Source organism: Magallana gigas, chromosome 7 (genome assembly GCF_963853765.1).
Source record: "Magallana gigas chromosome 7, xbMagGiga1.1, whole genome shotgun sequence".
NCBI classification, from domain to species: domain Eukaryota; kingdom Metazoa; phylum Mollusca; class Bivalvia; order Ostreida; family Ostreidae; genus Magallana; species Magallana gigas.
In genome coordinates this window covers 38,825,931-38,840,476 of record NC_088859.1, presented here as the reverse complement: position 1 = coordinate 38,840,476, position 14,546 = coordinate 38,825,931, and the positions used below count along the sequence as shown (strand labels likewise).

General features: G+C 35.6%; 3 protein-coding genes across 4 annotated transcripts in view; all 3 read left to right on the top strand.

The window, feature by feature from the left end:
• The first annotated feature begins 1,654 nt into the window (after positions 1–1,654).
• Positions 1,655–4,529, top strand: LOC136270104 (phosphatidylinositol-glycan-specific phospholipase D-like). The gene is made up of 4 exons (XM_066066581.1): positions 1,655–1,781; positions 2,712–2,755; positions 4,034–4,112; positions 4,284–4,529. The coding sequence occupies exons 1-4, from the start codon at positions 1,682–1,684 to the stop codon at positions 4,406–4,408; spliced, it is 348 nt and encodes a 115-aa protein (XP_065922653.1). The 5' UTR covers positions 1,655–1,681; the 3' UTR covers positions 4,409–4,529.
• Positions 4,518–14,546, top strand: part of LOC105347431 (phosphatidylinositol-glycan-specific phospholipase D) — a 28,553-nt gene continuing 18,524 nt past the window's right edge. The window contains exons 1-6 of one of the 2 annotated variants that reach the window (XM_066066579.1): positions 4,518–4,659; positions 5,118–5,166; positions 5,781–5,841; positions 5,987–6,094; positions 6,183–6,210; positions 6,528–6,667. In XM_066066579.1, the coding sequence (XP_065922651.1) occupies positions 4,582–4,659; positions 5,118–5,166; positions 5,781–5,841; positions 5,987–6,094; positions 6,183–6,210; positions 6,528–6,667 (464 nt within the window). In that variant the 5' untranslated portion in view covers positions 4,518–4,581. The remainder of the gene's footprint in view (positions 4,660–5,117; positions 5,167–5,780; positions 5,842–5,986; positions 6,095–6,182; positions 6,211–6,527; positions 6,668–14,546) is intronic. The other variant, XM_066066580.1, reaches the window with a different exon arrangement.
• On the top strand, positions 7,040–10,234 carry LOC117685525 (uncharacterized). Its single transcript, XM_034459959.2, has 3 exons — positions 7,040–7,151; positions 8,091–8,430; positions 8,513–10,234. The coding sequence occupies exons 2-3, from the start codon at positions 8,091–8,093 to the stop codon at positions 9,142–9,144; spliced, it is 972 nt and encodes a 323-aa protein (XP_034315850.2). The 5' UTR covers positions 7,040–7,151; the 3' UTR covers positions 9,145–10,234.

The following is a 14,546-nucleotide window of genomic DNA, read 5'->3' as shown; positions in this document are numbered from 1 at the left end:
GGTCTGGCTACTACCCCCACAGGGGGCGGGGGTCCGACCTCATTCCTCTAAAGATCTATCTGTATATTTTGTCATTCAAACTGCATTCAAACTTTCTGAGTAAAATAAAAACCTGCCCTTTATCCCCCTCCCCGTCATATAGTAAGTTGGATACACGCATTCTATCCCGTACTGGACACATGATTACAAATGGTGGATGGGTGCATGTGATGTAATTTCACGTTTTAAACCCATTTTTGAAGAACATATTATGTACATGTGTGTGCCAAATCGTTTAACTTTTTTTCATATGAAGCACGAAAACGGGGACTGATATTTACTCAGAAATCAAACAAATCTTATCTCTATATACCTGTATTGACATAGTAAATTAAAAACCATTAAACTTTCATGACAGAATCTAGAAAGGACAGTATAATTATTACGCAATGCCACGTGTTTTTTGAAAGCAATACAGACGTCTATAGATAAGCAGAACAAACCCCTATCTCTGTCTCTGTTTTTCTCTCCGTCCGTCTGTCCGTCTCTCTCTCTCTCTCTCTCTCTCTCTCTCTCTCTCTCTCTCTCTCTCTCTCTCTCTGAGAGTTATTTTAGGATATTCAGTATCAATGTTTTGTCTGTTTGGGCCACTTGACCACCTGTTCCACAATTTTAATCCTATTAGTTTTCCCCATTGAGACAATGAATTTATACATTTTTCTTTTAAAAATCTTGTATCAATATTTTTGATACAATCTGCCAGATCATTTTGTTGTAAACATTTGTTTTTCTTTTCGATAAATTTTGAGAGATAAATCTCATTAAATTACATTACTACCGGGTCGTGTCCTTTCTTAAGGAGCTAGTTAAAATTCATTTGATGTTTGTATTTTTGACACGTTTTTATAATAATAGTATAGGCTTGTGGGATAATGCGCTAATGGACTCTTATTTAAAAAAAAAAATAGATAACAAGCATCCATAAAGTCAAGGTACCACTTTTATTTTGGAGGGTCGAGAAACATCATTGGCTTTGTATAAACAAAATAGTCTAACAGCCGAGTGAAGTAAAACGAGTTTATCCAGTAGCATCGGTTTCGAAAGGAGGGGACCAATTAACTTACCTGAAATCTTAACAAGCAAAAATACAAAATATAGGATAAAAATGTAATTCGCCAATCTTAAAAATCCTAATACATGTACGTGGAAGGGCGGTGGGGGTAGTACTTTTAAAAACATACTATTCTAATTAATAAGGTTTAATTTCCATGAAAAATTTCACCTTGCTTCTCCGAAAAAGGGGGGGGGTGCTCCAAAATTAATTTTTCTATTTGTAGAAAAACTTGTTTGCTGCGAAAAAAGGGGGAGATGAGGGTGAGCAACCCCCTCCCCCCTTAAATGCTACGATTAAAAACGAGAATCGCCGTACCGTATATGATGTGCAATAAATCATATTTGGAATGTTGTGTGCACAATTGACAATTAATTGATAATTGAAAGGTTCCACAGAATTATAATATAGATACATGTGCATGGTACCTAATACACATACAAATACACAAGATGACATTTAAGAATTAATGGATAACTAACCCCTCCATAAGGGTAATATTCAAAGTCTCTCTCTCTCTCTCTCTCTCTCTCTCTCTCTCTCTCTCTCTCTCTCTCTCTCGTCATGTGGTGTGTCATGTGACAATTCAAAATGTCAGCCTCCATATCAAGCACACTGGTTAAATGGGTGTTACTTTCTCAGTGCATTTGTCTTATAAATGGATATGGATCTATATCACACGGAATCATAAGTATGCATACGTAATAAAAGTAAGAGGATATAAGTAACAGCCTAGGATGTTAAAAATGAGCGATATTTTTTTTAATTTAATTTGGACGCCGGAGCTCGTCACAATCTCTTTATCTTTTTTTCATGTTTACTATACCCCTGCAGTTGTCACTACAGTATTACATTTTAATCTGGTTGACATATTACAGTGAGTGCATCTAGCAAGGCATTATAAATTAAAACTTTGTTTAAGCCGAAGTTACACCATCTTTGCTAGCCAAGTGTTTTTGGTCCACTTTGCTCCCCATAAATAGTGAGGAGAGGTGCGGATCAGAAACCCTTGATTGGGATGATGAAGTTACACATGTGCTTGAAAATCAAGCCAGTGGGCCTTTTCACCCCCCTCCAGAATTCAAACATCTCATAAAAGGAATATAAGCCCCAGTTGCGAGCAGATTAAACACACCAAAATCAAAGGGGAATTTGGGAATTATTTTCAAAATATCCGGTAGTTTTGCCTCAGCCATATTTTGAGTCGATCTTTGACATTATAAATACACCATACACAGTGATCAATGTACATGTTAATAACCACCCCAAAAAATGATGCAGCAATGTCAAAAGTGCAAATACATGTACTATAATTACATTCAAGTGCAAAACATTGCAATCAAGTGCAAAAAGGTTAAATAAATGCACCATAACTCAGCAGTATTGACACTGTCGTCACTTACCTATGTACCGTATATCATTATATTTAATACCGTATTGCTCTTGACTTTTGAATTTAGGATATGTGTACAAAAATCATTTCAGCCTCACTCATTCGATCCCTCTTCATTAGAAAATGATAAAGGAAAATAATCTTATTACTGGCATTCATAAATCTTAATCCATCAAATTCTTTTTTATTTTTACATATTTACCATGTTAATTTTCATTATTCAAATAGGCTACAGGGCATCTGTTTACTTTGGTGATGAAGAAACCCAGAAGGTAGGTCAAATTGTTGTGTTGGCTTCAATGTGTCTTACACAGATAAAGGTCAGTGGGTTGTCTTATGAACCACAATGTGGATAAGATGGGCATCATGGAGTGTCTTGAGACAGGTAGATGGGTGTGGGGCATGTTTCTCCAACAGAATTAGGATGAGAGTGATGGGTTATTGCCTGAGTTACCAGTAAGGTTAATGTGAAGGGCTGTGCTCTCTATAGACAGGTATATTCCATGCAGTATGAGAGACTGACTCTTGAGACAGGTAGGATCGCTGTGAGGAGGTATTTTGCTTAGATTTGCTACTGTCTTATGAATGAGGGACTAACGGTCAGTGTTAGAGGGTAACCTGGGACAGGTAAGGTCATTGTGAAGGTCTGTATAGAGTCACAAGCAGGTCATTGTGAGGGTTGGTCTATTGAGATGGGGGATTAGGTACTGGTAAGTGTGAGGAATGGTCTTTTGAGTCAGGTACTGTGGTCAATATGAGGAACTTACCATGTGATATGCTGTAGACTGGCAAATGATCACTATTGTTTTAATTTCACTATTTCATGATAAATCATTTCCTGGGAAATTAAAACCATTGTGAACTTCAAAAACATGTTATATTAAGGTACAAACAAAGATAGGTAACTCTTGCAGCGTGAAATTAAAACCATCGCGATCGGTTATTTTTGAAAAATCATGAAATTTTAACATGATCGATGGAATTAAAATGACTTACAATATAAGGCCACTGTGTTAAAGACTGTTTATTGGGACAGTTTAGGTTAGAGAGTAGAGTTGTCTCAACAGGAGTTCATTACAGCTAGCTGTAAAGTCAGTGATTGTGCATCTTCAGATGAGCAGAGTGAACTGTAAGCCATTGGCAAGCAAAGATAGGACTAGTGAAGGGCTGTCTTATATAAGACAATTGATAAGTTCAGAGTACGGGTTGTCTCTTGAAACAAGTAAGATCAATGTACATGTGACATCCCCAAATGTCAAACGTTTATTAAGATAATAATTAATTAGGTATATATAAAGAAATGTGCTAAATCAAATACCTGCTTACCTATTGCAAAATCATTTTTCCCCAAATAACGTACACGTTAAACAGGTTTAATGGATAGAAAGTTCTTGTGAATCCAGACACGTAAAACTTTGTTCAAATATAATCTTCATGACATATAACGGTATGCACTACATGTATTAATTTGACATTGCAAGTTTAAAACTGATAGCAAGTTCCATTTCAGTATGTTAAAAGAAACTACATGCATGTATTCGTAATTTTAGATTGTACAGGAGAATCCTGATGGTTTGTTTGGAGGGAGTGTCTACCCTGATGTGTTTTATGATTCCCAGTGCAGTGAGGGTAAGCATCATCATGATGAAATAATCATCAGTTGCTCATTTGATCACAACTACTGATGATGTGAAAATACTGGGCACTCATTGTAAACTTTCAGAATAGAAATAATAAATATACATGTATTAACACTTTCATATGATTACGTATGTCATACATATATATTGTATTTTGCAGGAAATTACAGTTTTGTTTCAGATGCTACAAAATCAACTGCATTTCTGAATGCCTCTATCAACTATTTACTACAGAAGTATCCCAAACCATGGAATAATGCAAGTTCTTTGATAAGTAATGTGTAAAAGTTACATGAACTAGTGCTTTGCACAAATCTGTGCTGTTGTCCTTCAAAAAGTATTTCAGTCAAAATGCATCACTCAGCGTTTTTGTTTATTTTAACGAACAATACAATTTTTTCAACTTTAAAAACTGTATTTAGGTTACAGAGAAGCTGGTGTCCTTTCTGTACGGAGTTATGTCCCATCAGATCGCTGACTACATGTGGTATGGAGAGGACAAGTATCAGCAAGGGTTTTTAAACATGATGGCTAAGGTACACATGATTAGTAGTGATATGATATAGGGGTTTTCTTTATCATGACATCTTTATGCTTATTTGAACCAGTATTTTACTTTTCATTAAAACAGGTCTTGTGTTTAAACTAAACTAAACTGGTTAATCTAAGCTGAACTAAGCTGATGGTAAATTAAATGTAGCATCCTTAGTCTGAACTGAAATGATGGCTTACTGTAAGATTCTGAGTCTTAAACTGGACTATAAACTGAACAGCAACTGAAATCTTGACCCAATTTTCATCTGAAGAAATGGAGAAGCATACATATGAGGAAGGAACACAGATTTTGATGTTTGAAGTGAAATAATTTATACTTTATATCCACATTTTCCAATAAAAATCTATGTACAGTATGTTAATTATTGGTTCTAATGAAGTGGACATCGGTGCTTTGGGTATATTTTGTATATATGTAATGTTGTGTCTTACATTGCAGTTGAATTTCCATGGGAATTTTCAAGAAGCTGCTGTTTTTGCTGAACTTGGTGAGATTTTACTAAATTAATTTATTTCCATATTAGTATAAAATAGACTGTTGAGATGGTGACCATCAATTCAAGTTCATTGCAAACCCCTTATTTACAGGCATTTTTGTTTGTTTTGTTTAATATTAGCTAGATTTAGCCAACTGGACCATATTAACTAGATTTTAAAGAAATCTGCTATGGTCTTCACATTGATGACCATGTTCATTATGCCTTACATGTATACTTGCATCAATTTTTAGATCAAATATATAACATGTAGAATGATATTACTTAAAAAATGTTTCAAAGTACTGATTGAAAATTTTAATGGTATATTTTATGGTTACCATTATTCAAACTCCTTGGAACTGGGAATTTTACTAAATACTAGTGTATGAAAACTGATGCCCATATTGAAAACACAGGATTCAGTTTGATGTGATAAAATTTGTGTTGAGATATGTCCTGTGTAAAATGAACAAAGGTTTAACTACGGTATCTAAACTTTGTTAGATGTATCATGTTGAAAGATACATCAATTGTAAACATAATTCACATTTAATTGTGAATGTAATTCACATTCAGAGCAGCATCACTGATACTTTATTTTTGTATTATAAATTTTTGCAAAGGTAGTGATGTTGTCCTGGCATATGATCTGAACCTTGACCATATCCAACCATTCCTTGAATGGTAAGCATACATATATAGAATAAACACAAAATGAAAATATCTTAAATTATTAATTCTTGAATAAATTAAATGAACTTTTATTTCTTAAAAATTCATAGAAGCCTCCAAGTCATGTTAGAAAATTCCCTACTTTTCTGTGGCGTAGGTTCGTGCCAGTGAGTGATTTGGTTAACATATATGACCTGATGTTTGGCGAAGGGAAGGTACCTCACAAAGTCGTGGAAAACTGCACCGTCACAAGACTCATATATTTGTAAGTTAGGAAGATCATTAAGGTAAGCTTTATTTGATTTGTTCCCAAAGCCTTTCAATTAATCGTGTTCTTTTCTTTGTTTTTTTAGAATGAAAGAAAAAATTAAAGTGTCTGAGGTAGGTCATCTCATCATACACCCTACAGCACTGTAATCTAGGAGCAAGGCTCCAAATTTGAAATTTAGCATGTAACCTCTTAAGAGAATAAAATGATGTTTAAATTATAAATTATGTTTCAGTATCAGTAAAAAAAAAAAGAGTTAATTTCTAAAAGGAAATAACCCATAAAATCAGCTGTATAGAAATATATTTTCTCATATGCATTTGTTGCCCTTTCATGCTGTATTTTGACTGAAATGACACATTTTGTTCAGTCAAAACCTCCCCCCTTTGGAATTTAAACCCAGTAAAGTGGGATTATTTTCTATCTGCAGTACTATGCGGCTGTAGCTCCCAGCAGTCCTTTCCTGATGACCCAGCTGTTGGACTACTTTCCCGGTGGAGTAGACGACTGTGCGGGATGGGTCGGTAGGAAGTGGCAGGATCTCAGCTCCATGTTAGAGAAGGGCACAAGGTCTGTGTACTTGCTGTTCAACTAAACTTAGGTGCTTCATAAATATGTTGAAGTGGGTGGACCATTCTATTCGTTTCCTTTACATTTTACTATCAATATTTAGAATTCTTTTATGGTATTTATTGTGTATGAGTCTAAGCTAGGCCTTCAGAGTTCAAGGTAATAAAGGTTGACTATAGTGTACCGGTAGTTTTGATAAACAAGAGGCCCACAGGCCTTGATGGTCACTTGAGTACCAAAACCCATAGATGGACTTGTCAGGAAGTCTCGCGTTTGCAGTTTAAGCTGCATCTTTTAGTCTAAACCCTCAAAGACTCCTCTCTTCATTTCCCCTGCTTTTATTACTTGATTTTTGCAAACATTATATCGTAAGTCAAATCCCACGAGAAGTGGTCAGTGAATAATCATTCCTGTGAGACGCATCGATCAGAGCGGACGCTTTGCTTGCTTTTTGCCGGCCAGGAGTTTCCTTTAAATTCTCGAGGTAATTATCTGTAATGTTATATTTGTAACCTATTATATGCGTTGGCTATTGGTTAATTTCATTCTATGTGTGTAAAACTGTAAATATAGTATATATATTTTGGTTGTTTATAACTTAGTTAAGTTTTGCATACGTGTTTGGGGTGCGTTTTATGTAGGCATTTTAAAAACTTAGTGTTTGTTTTTAATAATTTTATGAAAGATTTGAGAACGTGCTAGCGATTTTATGTCACAGTTTTACTGAAGCACGTTTGGTTTAGCCAACTGGGTGTTGGCATGTACTTGGTGTACATAACGTGTCTGTTTTACGTATTTGGTAATTAGAATTTTGTAGACGTACTGGGTGTGCGTTTATTATTCTGTGTGTGTAAGCATTTTGCAAACTTGGTGTTTGTTTAATATTGGCTTTTAATAGTATGAGAGGTTTGAGAACGTGATATCGAATCTTATTGGTACAGTTTTATGTAGCACGTTTTTCATGCGCGGTTTTAGCCAACTGGGTGTTGGCATGTACTTGGCGTGCACGTGTCTATTTTACGTAGTCAGTTCTGTTAACTGATATTGGGACATACATATTAGAGTTTTTGTAGATATACAGGGTGTTATTCTGTTATTTGTGTGTGAATTTTACAAACTTTGTGTTTGTTTAATAGTGTTAAGAGAGGTTTGAGAAGGGGCTAGCGATTCTTATAGGTACAGTGTTATGTAGCACGTTTTTCATGCGCGGTTTTAGCCGGCTGCATGGGGTTCGCATTTACTTGGTCTGCACATGTCTGTTTATGCATGCGGTTTTGTTATTTTATATACGGAGATATACATATTAGAGCTTTTATTGACGTGCTAGGTGTGTGTTTTATTTAGTAAGTGCATGTTAAAAAAAAAAAAAAAAAAAAAAAAAAAAACTTTTATTGTGGGAATAATTTGTGTAATTATGTTGTAGATGACCTTGGTGTTGAAGCCAAAGCATTCATTATTGGGGAAGAGCTTGTTGCCGGTGATTATGGAATTGAAGTCTAATCAACCTGGGATGCAGATAGATACATTCGCAAGGTTGAAGAAGGATCATCCATTAGAGAAATATTCGTTGGAAGAGTTGAAAGTAGAATTCAACAGACTTACAGGGGAGACAATCCAGTCTTTGTTGATCATCCTTAGTCAGGAGGAGTCAGTGGATTTGGTTAGGAAGATTATGCATTTTTCAATTTTGCATGCAAATAATGTGGGAGCACCCAAGGGTCAGGTTTTGACGGAGATAGCGCCATCTGCTGCTGGTAGCAGTGGTAAGTAAGGTTTATATGTTGAATTATATTCTGATGATTTTGTGAATAAAAGTGCATTGAAGTGAGTTTGTGGTTTATGTAGGTCCTTGTACTGGTAACGGGGATGGTGCGGCCAATCTTGAAGATAGACTGAAAGGATTGGAGCAGAACGTATCGGTGTTGAAGTCTAAGTCAGGAGAACAGAAGGTGGATGATGCAATCCGACAGGTATGCCTTTTGGCAGCTCGACCGAAGTTGACACCGTCGCATGTTCTTATCGCATCACTGGAGATGCTGGTTGATGTTGCAAAGTGTGAGGGGCATAAGGATGCAGAGTTTTTTAATAAAGCTCTTCAGGCATGCAGGCGTTTTGAAGAAAAGGAGGATGTGTGTGGCTTATGTTTGAAACTGATAGGGTCTAGTGAAGATAGAAAGATTTCTACCGCCATTGCTGAATGGGTTAAGGGAAAAAAATATGATAAAGAAAATGAGAAAGAGAAGGTTAAGGAAACCAATGTTAGTAATGTTCCATCTTTTCCTTATCTAGCTCCAATGTATAATAATTTCCCTTTGGGGTTTTTTCCTCCTATGCCAATGCCAGGTTACATAGGTTTTGGGCAGGGGAGAGGGGGTAACAGAGCTCGAAATGGTCAAAATTCTAACCCAAGGGTATGTTATTTTTGTAAAGAAAAGGGTCATTTTGTTGCAGCATGTCCAAAAATAAAAAAGGAATAAGATATTTAATAATGTTGGAAAGTTATGGAAATTTGTATGAGAAGACTTTGTTTTCCAAATTTTGTTGTTTATTTTCCTCTTGCCAAAGGTACTAACCTTTCAGTGAATTATTTCACGCGGCTGGGGGTAGAATAAACTTTTCTCTGTAATATTTCTGTTATGTTTTAGAGTGAGTCCATGAGATGTAAGAGGTTTCATTTTCATCCTGATATTCCAGAGTGGGAGAAAGAAGCTTTAGAATTTTCTCCTTTAGATATACCTCGAAGAGATTTGGATATTTCTAAGTGTTGGGTGAATTACAGAGGAGAGTTTGTTCTGCCTCCAGAGAATGTTTTGTTAGCAGAGAGTATTGTTGAAAATGATTTAGAAGTAGGTTTACAAGATATATATTTTAGAGATCCAAGACAATTTGTTGCAGGAAATATTCATAATCATTTGGATGAGTGGGAGAGAATGGGTTTGGATGAGGAAGCAAGAAAGTGGTTAAGAGAGGGGGTTAATGTAGAACATTATTTTAGGAAATTTAAGGGAAATTTCAAGGGAAAAAATTATGATTGTGCAACCCCACCTGAAGCATATTTTCCAAACTCGTCTAGTTGTAGACATTTCGGGGGGTTTATTTCTTCTACTATTATTGAGAAGATTAAAAGTGGTACAATTTTGGTTTGGGGTAAGGTTGGGGATTGTGTTCCACCTCATCTGATACTTCCACTTACAGTAGAACATACAAAACCTAGACTTTGTCACGACGAAAGATTTTTGAATTTATGGGTAATGGATAAGCCTTTTCAGCTTGATACATTGAAGGAAGTTCCAAGATTAGTTGGTAGGAATCATTTTATGGCATCTGTAGATGACAAGTCTGGGTATGACCATGTGAGGGTTAGTGAAAGGTCAAAGTCTTATTTTGGTTTTCAATTTGGCGGTTGGTTTTTTGTGTATAATACAATTCCATTTGGTTTTAAGTTGAGTGCATACATATATCAGAAATTAGGCTATTTTGCTACAGCTTATTGTAGGCGATTGGGTGTACCTTGCCTTCAGTACATTGATGACCGTATGATTTCAGAGTGGCATGGAAAGTCTTTGTTTACGAATCAAAAACTTCTAGTACTTTATAGAAGCATTTATATTGTGTGCCAGTTGTTAGTAAGATTAGGGTATTTTTTGGCTCTTGAAAAATGTGTTCTGATTCCGAAAAAAATTCTGAAGTATTTAGGTCTATTGATTGACTCTCAGAAATTAGCATTTTTGCTCCCTGAGGAGAAGAGAAATAGGTTTGCTGAGTTGAGAGATTTCATTTTGAGTGAGGATAGTGTAGACATAAAAACCCTTCAACGGTTTGCAGGGAAATGTATTTCGTTTGTTTTAGTCGTTCCTGCTTCCAGGCTTTATTCTAGGGAGGTTCATAGGGCTATTGGGATGGCGGAAAGAAATTCCAGGAGAGTAGAGGTGGTAGGGGCTTTAAGAGAGGAGATTGAATTTTGGAAATTTTTAGACAACTGGAATGGTTTTGTTTCTTGGAGAAGTGAAAGGCATTTACAGATTAGTTTAGCAACAGATTCATCAGGTTATAAGTGGGGAGCTTTAGTTTTTAGTCAGAAAGAGTCGTTTGGAGATTTCTGGGGCATAGATGATAAAAGACCTATCCATCTTAAAGAGGGAGATGCTTGATTGAATGCTTTGTTGTCTTTGGGTAAGCAGGTAGAGAATCACAGGGTTGATGCATATGTAGATAATAAGGCTCTGGTTCATGTTTGGGAAAATCAGGGAGGTAAGGATGTCAGGTTTAACAATATTATGAAGAGCATTTTTGTTTTCACAGAGAAAAATAATGTAGATTTGAAGTTGCATTTCATTCCATCAGGAGATAATGCGGCAGATGGGCCTTCTAGGTCTCTTTCATTTCAGGATTGTCAGTTATCTGAAAAATCATGGTCTGAGATTCAGTTAGCATATGGCCCTCATTCGGTAGATTTGATGGCTCTGGATTCAAATGTGATGCTGAATGAGAGAGGTGAGAAGTTAAGACATTTTACACAAGGTCCATCTCCATTGTCAAGTGGGATTAATGTCTTCTCACAGGATGTGTCCTTAGAGGACAACCCATATGTTTTTCCTCCATTTTGTTTAATATCTGTGTTGTTGAAATTCTTAGAGAGTCAGAGGGTTAGAAAGTGCACAGTTGTTGTTCCTGAGATTGTCCCCACTCCAGTATGGTGGCCGTTATTCTGGTTATATGTAGAATCTTTTATTGTTCTTGGGAATAAGGGAGATACAGGGGTCCTAAAATTACCTTCAAAACAAGGTTTTGTTTTAGATAAGGTAGGTCTAAAGTGGAAGTTAATTGCAGGAAGGTTATCTTTTTCGTTGTAGGTGGAGGTTACACAGGATGAAAGGTCTTCACTTACAAGAAATTTGAAGAGTTTTGATTATTTTAGTGAAAACCGTCTCCAGTATTTGTATTCTTTGGTAGATAATTCTAGTTATGCTAAAAAACTGTCATCTTTAGGGAAAGAATTCAATAAGTTCGTCAGAGAACAATTTTATGTGGATATTTTGCAGACTATCCCGTATCTTGTGCAAATGTTTTTGATATTTAAAGATAAGAAAGGGAAAACAAAGGTTCATGATATTCATTGTGGATATTTAGGGAAGATGTCTGATGTTAGTGAATGTTCATGTCCAAAGAGATTAGCTTTTGGAACAGTTCAGTCTTTGATCGGTCAGTTGAAAACAGTATTTGAGGATTTAGGGTTGGGAAAAGATTGGGATAGAAATTTGAATGGGGGTAATCCTGCATGTGCCCCTATGGTAAAGAAATATTTGAAGGCAATCAAAAAAGAGCAGTCAATAGCACACATTGTTCCAAAACAGGCAAAACCTTTATTTTTTTCAAAATTAAAAGCTATTTGTTGTTATATTGATGAAAATCTGCAGTCAGGAAGTCTGGGGGTGGATAAGAGGTTTATTTACTTGAGGGATCAGGCTTTTTTCAAAATTCAGTTTTTTGCAGGAGATCGAGCAAATGATTTAGGACAATGTATTGCTCAAGAGGTGAAGTGCCTGCCAGATAATAAAGGTTTGCTTTTTTCTCATATGGTAGGAAAAACTTTGTCAAACGGTCAGGTGAATCAGTTTACTATATTTAGAATTCATGATAAATCTGTGTGTCCTGTGCATGGTTTAGAAACATATGCTGTAGGAGTGAAGTCATTAGGCATTGACATTTCTTCTGGTTACTTGTTCAGGCCTTTGAGCCGTTCGGGTAAGGAGATTTTGGATGCACCTTTATCCTCGTCAGTAGTTTATACTAGATTGAAACACTACCTTGCAGTGTTAGGTGTGGATCAAGGGGAAACTCCACATAGTTTAAGATCAGGTTGTACAATATCCTTAGCTTTGTCAGGGTTGGATCCATCTTCTGGAGTTATTATGAACCATATCGGTTGGGCTACAAAATCCACTTTCGAAAGATACTCTAGAATTTCAAAGATTGCTGATAGGGGAGTCATAGGGACAGCACTGGCAGGGGTTGCATCTCGGGAAGGAGACGCTGAGAGAAAATTCTTAAAATTTGGAGATGATTCAAATTTAAAACCATTTTTGTAGAGATCAGGATAAGATATTTTAGTTTTGGGGAGAATATGAGCTTAAAACCTTTATGATTGAGAGTTGATTGTTTATATGTTTTGTGAGCAATTTTGTGTATTCCAAGTATCTAATATGTTAAGATGATTTATGATGATAATGATGTATTAAGGGCTGTAAAGTATATTCATTCTATGTTTGTATTTTATGAGTGGATATCAATCATCAAATTTATGAATTTTGTGTAGTAATAAATTTGTATATGCAGCTTTTCAAATGCTATGTTGATAATTAAATATAATGACAAGTTAATATGTTGTGTTTTGTTTAGTTTTGAGTATTGGGAAGAATAGGAGAGGGTGTAACGAATGAATGGTTTAATTATAATTTGAGCTTGTTTGTTGAAAGGGGTAACAATTTCAGCCCAATACTTAACCATTACTCTGACCACGACGAGAGGGATTAGAATTAGGATATATTTATATCGTAAGTCAAATCCCACGAGAAGTGGTCAGTGAATAATCATTCGTGTGAGACGCAGCGATAGGGCTGAGGATTTGATTACATTTTGTATACACGATACTGGATATATTATAGGAGATGGAATTTAAAAAAAAAAAAAAAAAAAAGTATATATTTATTTATATATATATATATATATATTATATATATTGTATATGGTATATAAAAAAGCATATAGATATTATGAGAAGGTAAATTTCGAATCTCTCTTGTTGAAGTTGGGGTAACAATTTCAGCCCAATACTTAACCATTACTCTGACCACGACGAGAGGGATTAGAATTAGGATATATTTAATTCTTAAAAGGGGGCAAGAGTCAGAGAAATCTTGAATTTATATCTAGACCCTAACTCCTTAGGCAAAAAATTGTAACTTTTGACCTTGCCTAAGGGACTGAACCCATGATCCAGGGGCCGTGAATTTCACAATTTAGGTAGAGGGATTCATGGATATAATCATGCATTTAGTTTTTCTCAAATATATATTGGAGTAGAGAAGAAGATATAGGTAAAGGGCTACGTGAACATATGAATGACCATTTTTATACATGTATATACAAATGTATATTTTTCAAAACTCTTTCCCTCTTGTATTATGTTTATTGAATGTTTTATGTACATTGAACGCTTTATGTACAATCTCCATGTTGCCCCTTGAGGGCCCTTAATTGGTAAATAAATTAAATTGCTTGGGTTAGAGGGGAAAATGTTTAAAAATTTGGCCTTTTCTTGCATATTTGACCCTTATCATGAGGCCCCAATCCTGGTAAGGTCATTGTTACAAATCAGATTCCTCTTATCCTGAAAAAAATGCAAAATTGTTAACAAACAATGCACAGCGATGGATGGAGACCAATTGCAATAGGTCACTAGTGACTTAGTTTACCCCAAACGTCTTAGGTACTTACTGACATGTTGTTGTCAAGATTTCTATCCAAAACCACCATAGGTTCATAGGGCCATGAAATACCAATTAACTAAAATCTTTTTTCATTCATTAATAATATTTTGTAGAAAGCCATATATTCTAAATCATATTTATACCCCCGCTCCGAAGGAGAGAGGGTATACTGTTTTACCCTTGTGTGCCTGTCTGTCTGTCTGTCCTTCCGTAACAAACATTTCTGTCGCATTTATCTCAGCAACTATTTATCGCAGATGCTTGAAATTTTTACACAGTGTTTGTTAAGGCATGCCATATCGTGGGATATATTTTTGTACCAATCGGATGTCAACTTCCTGTTAAATGACGACTTTGCTAATTTTTTGACCAAAATTTTCAAACAAATT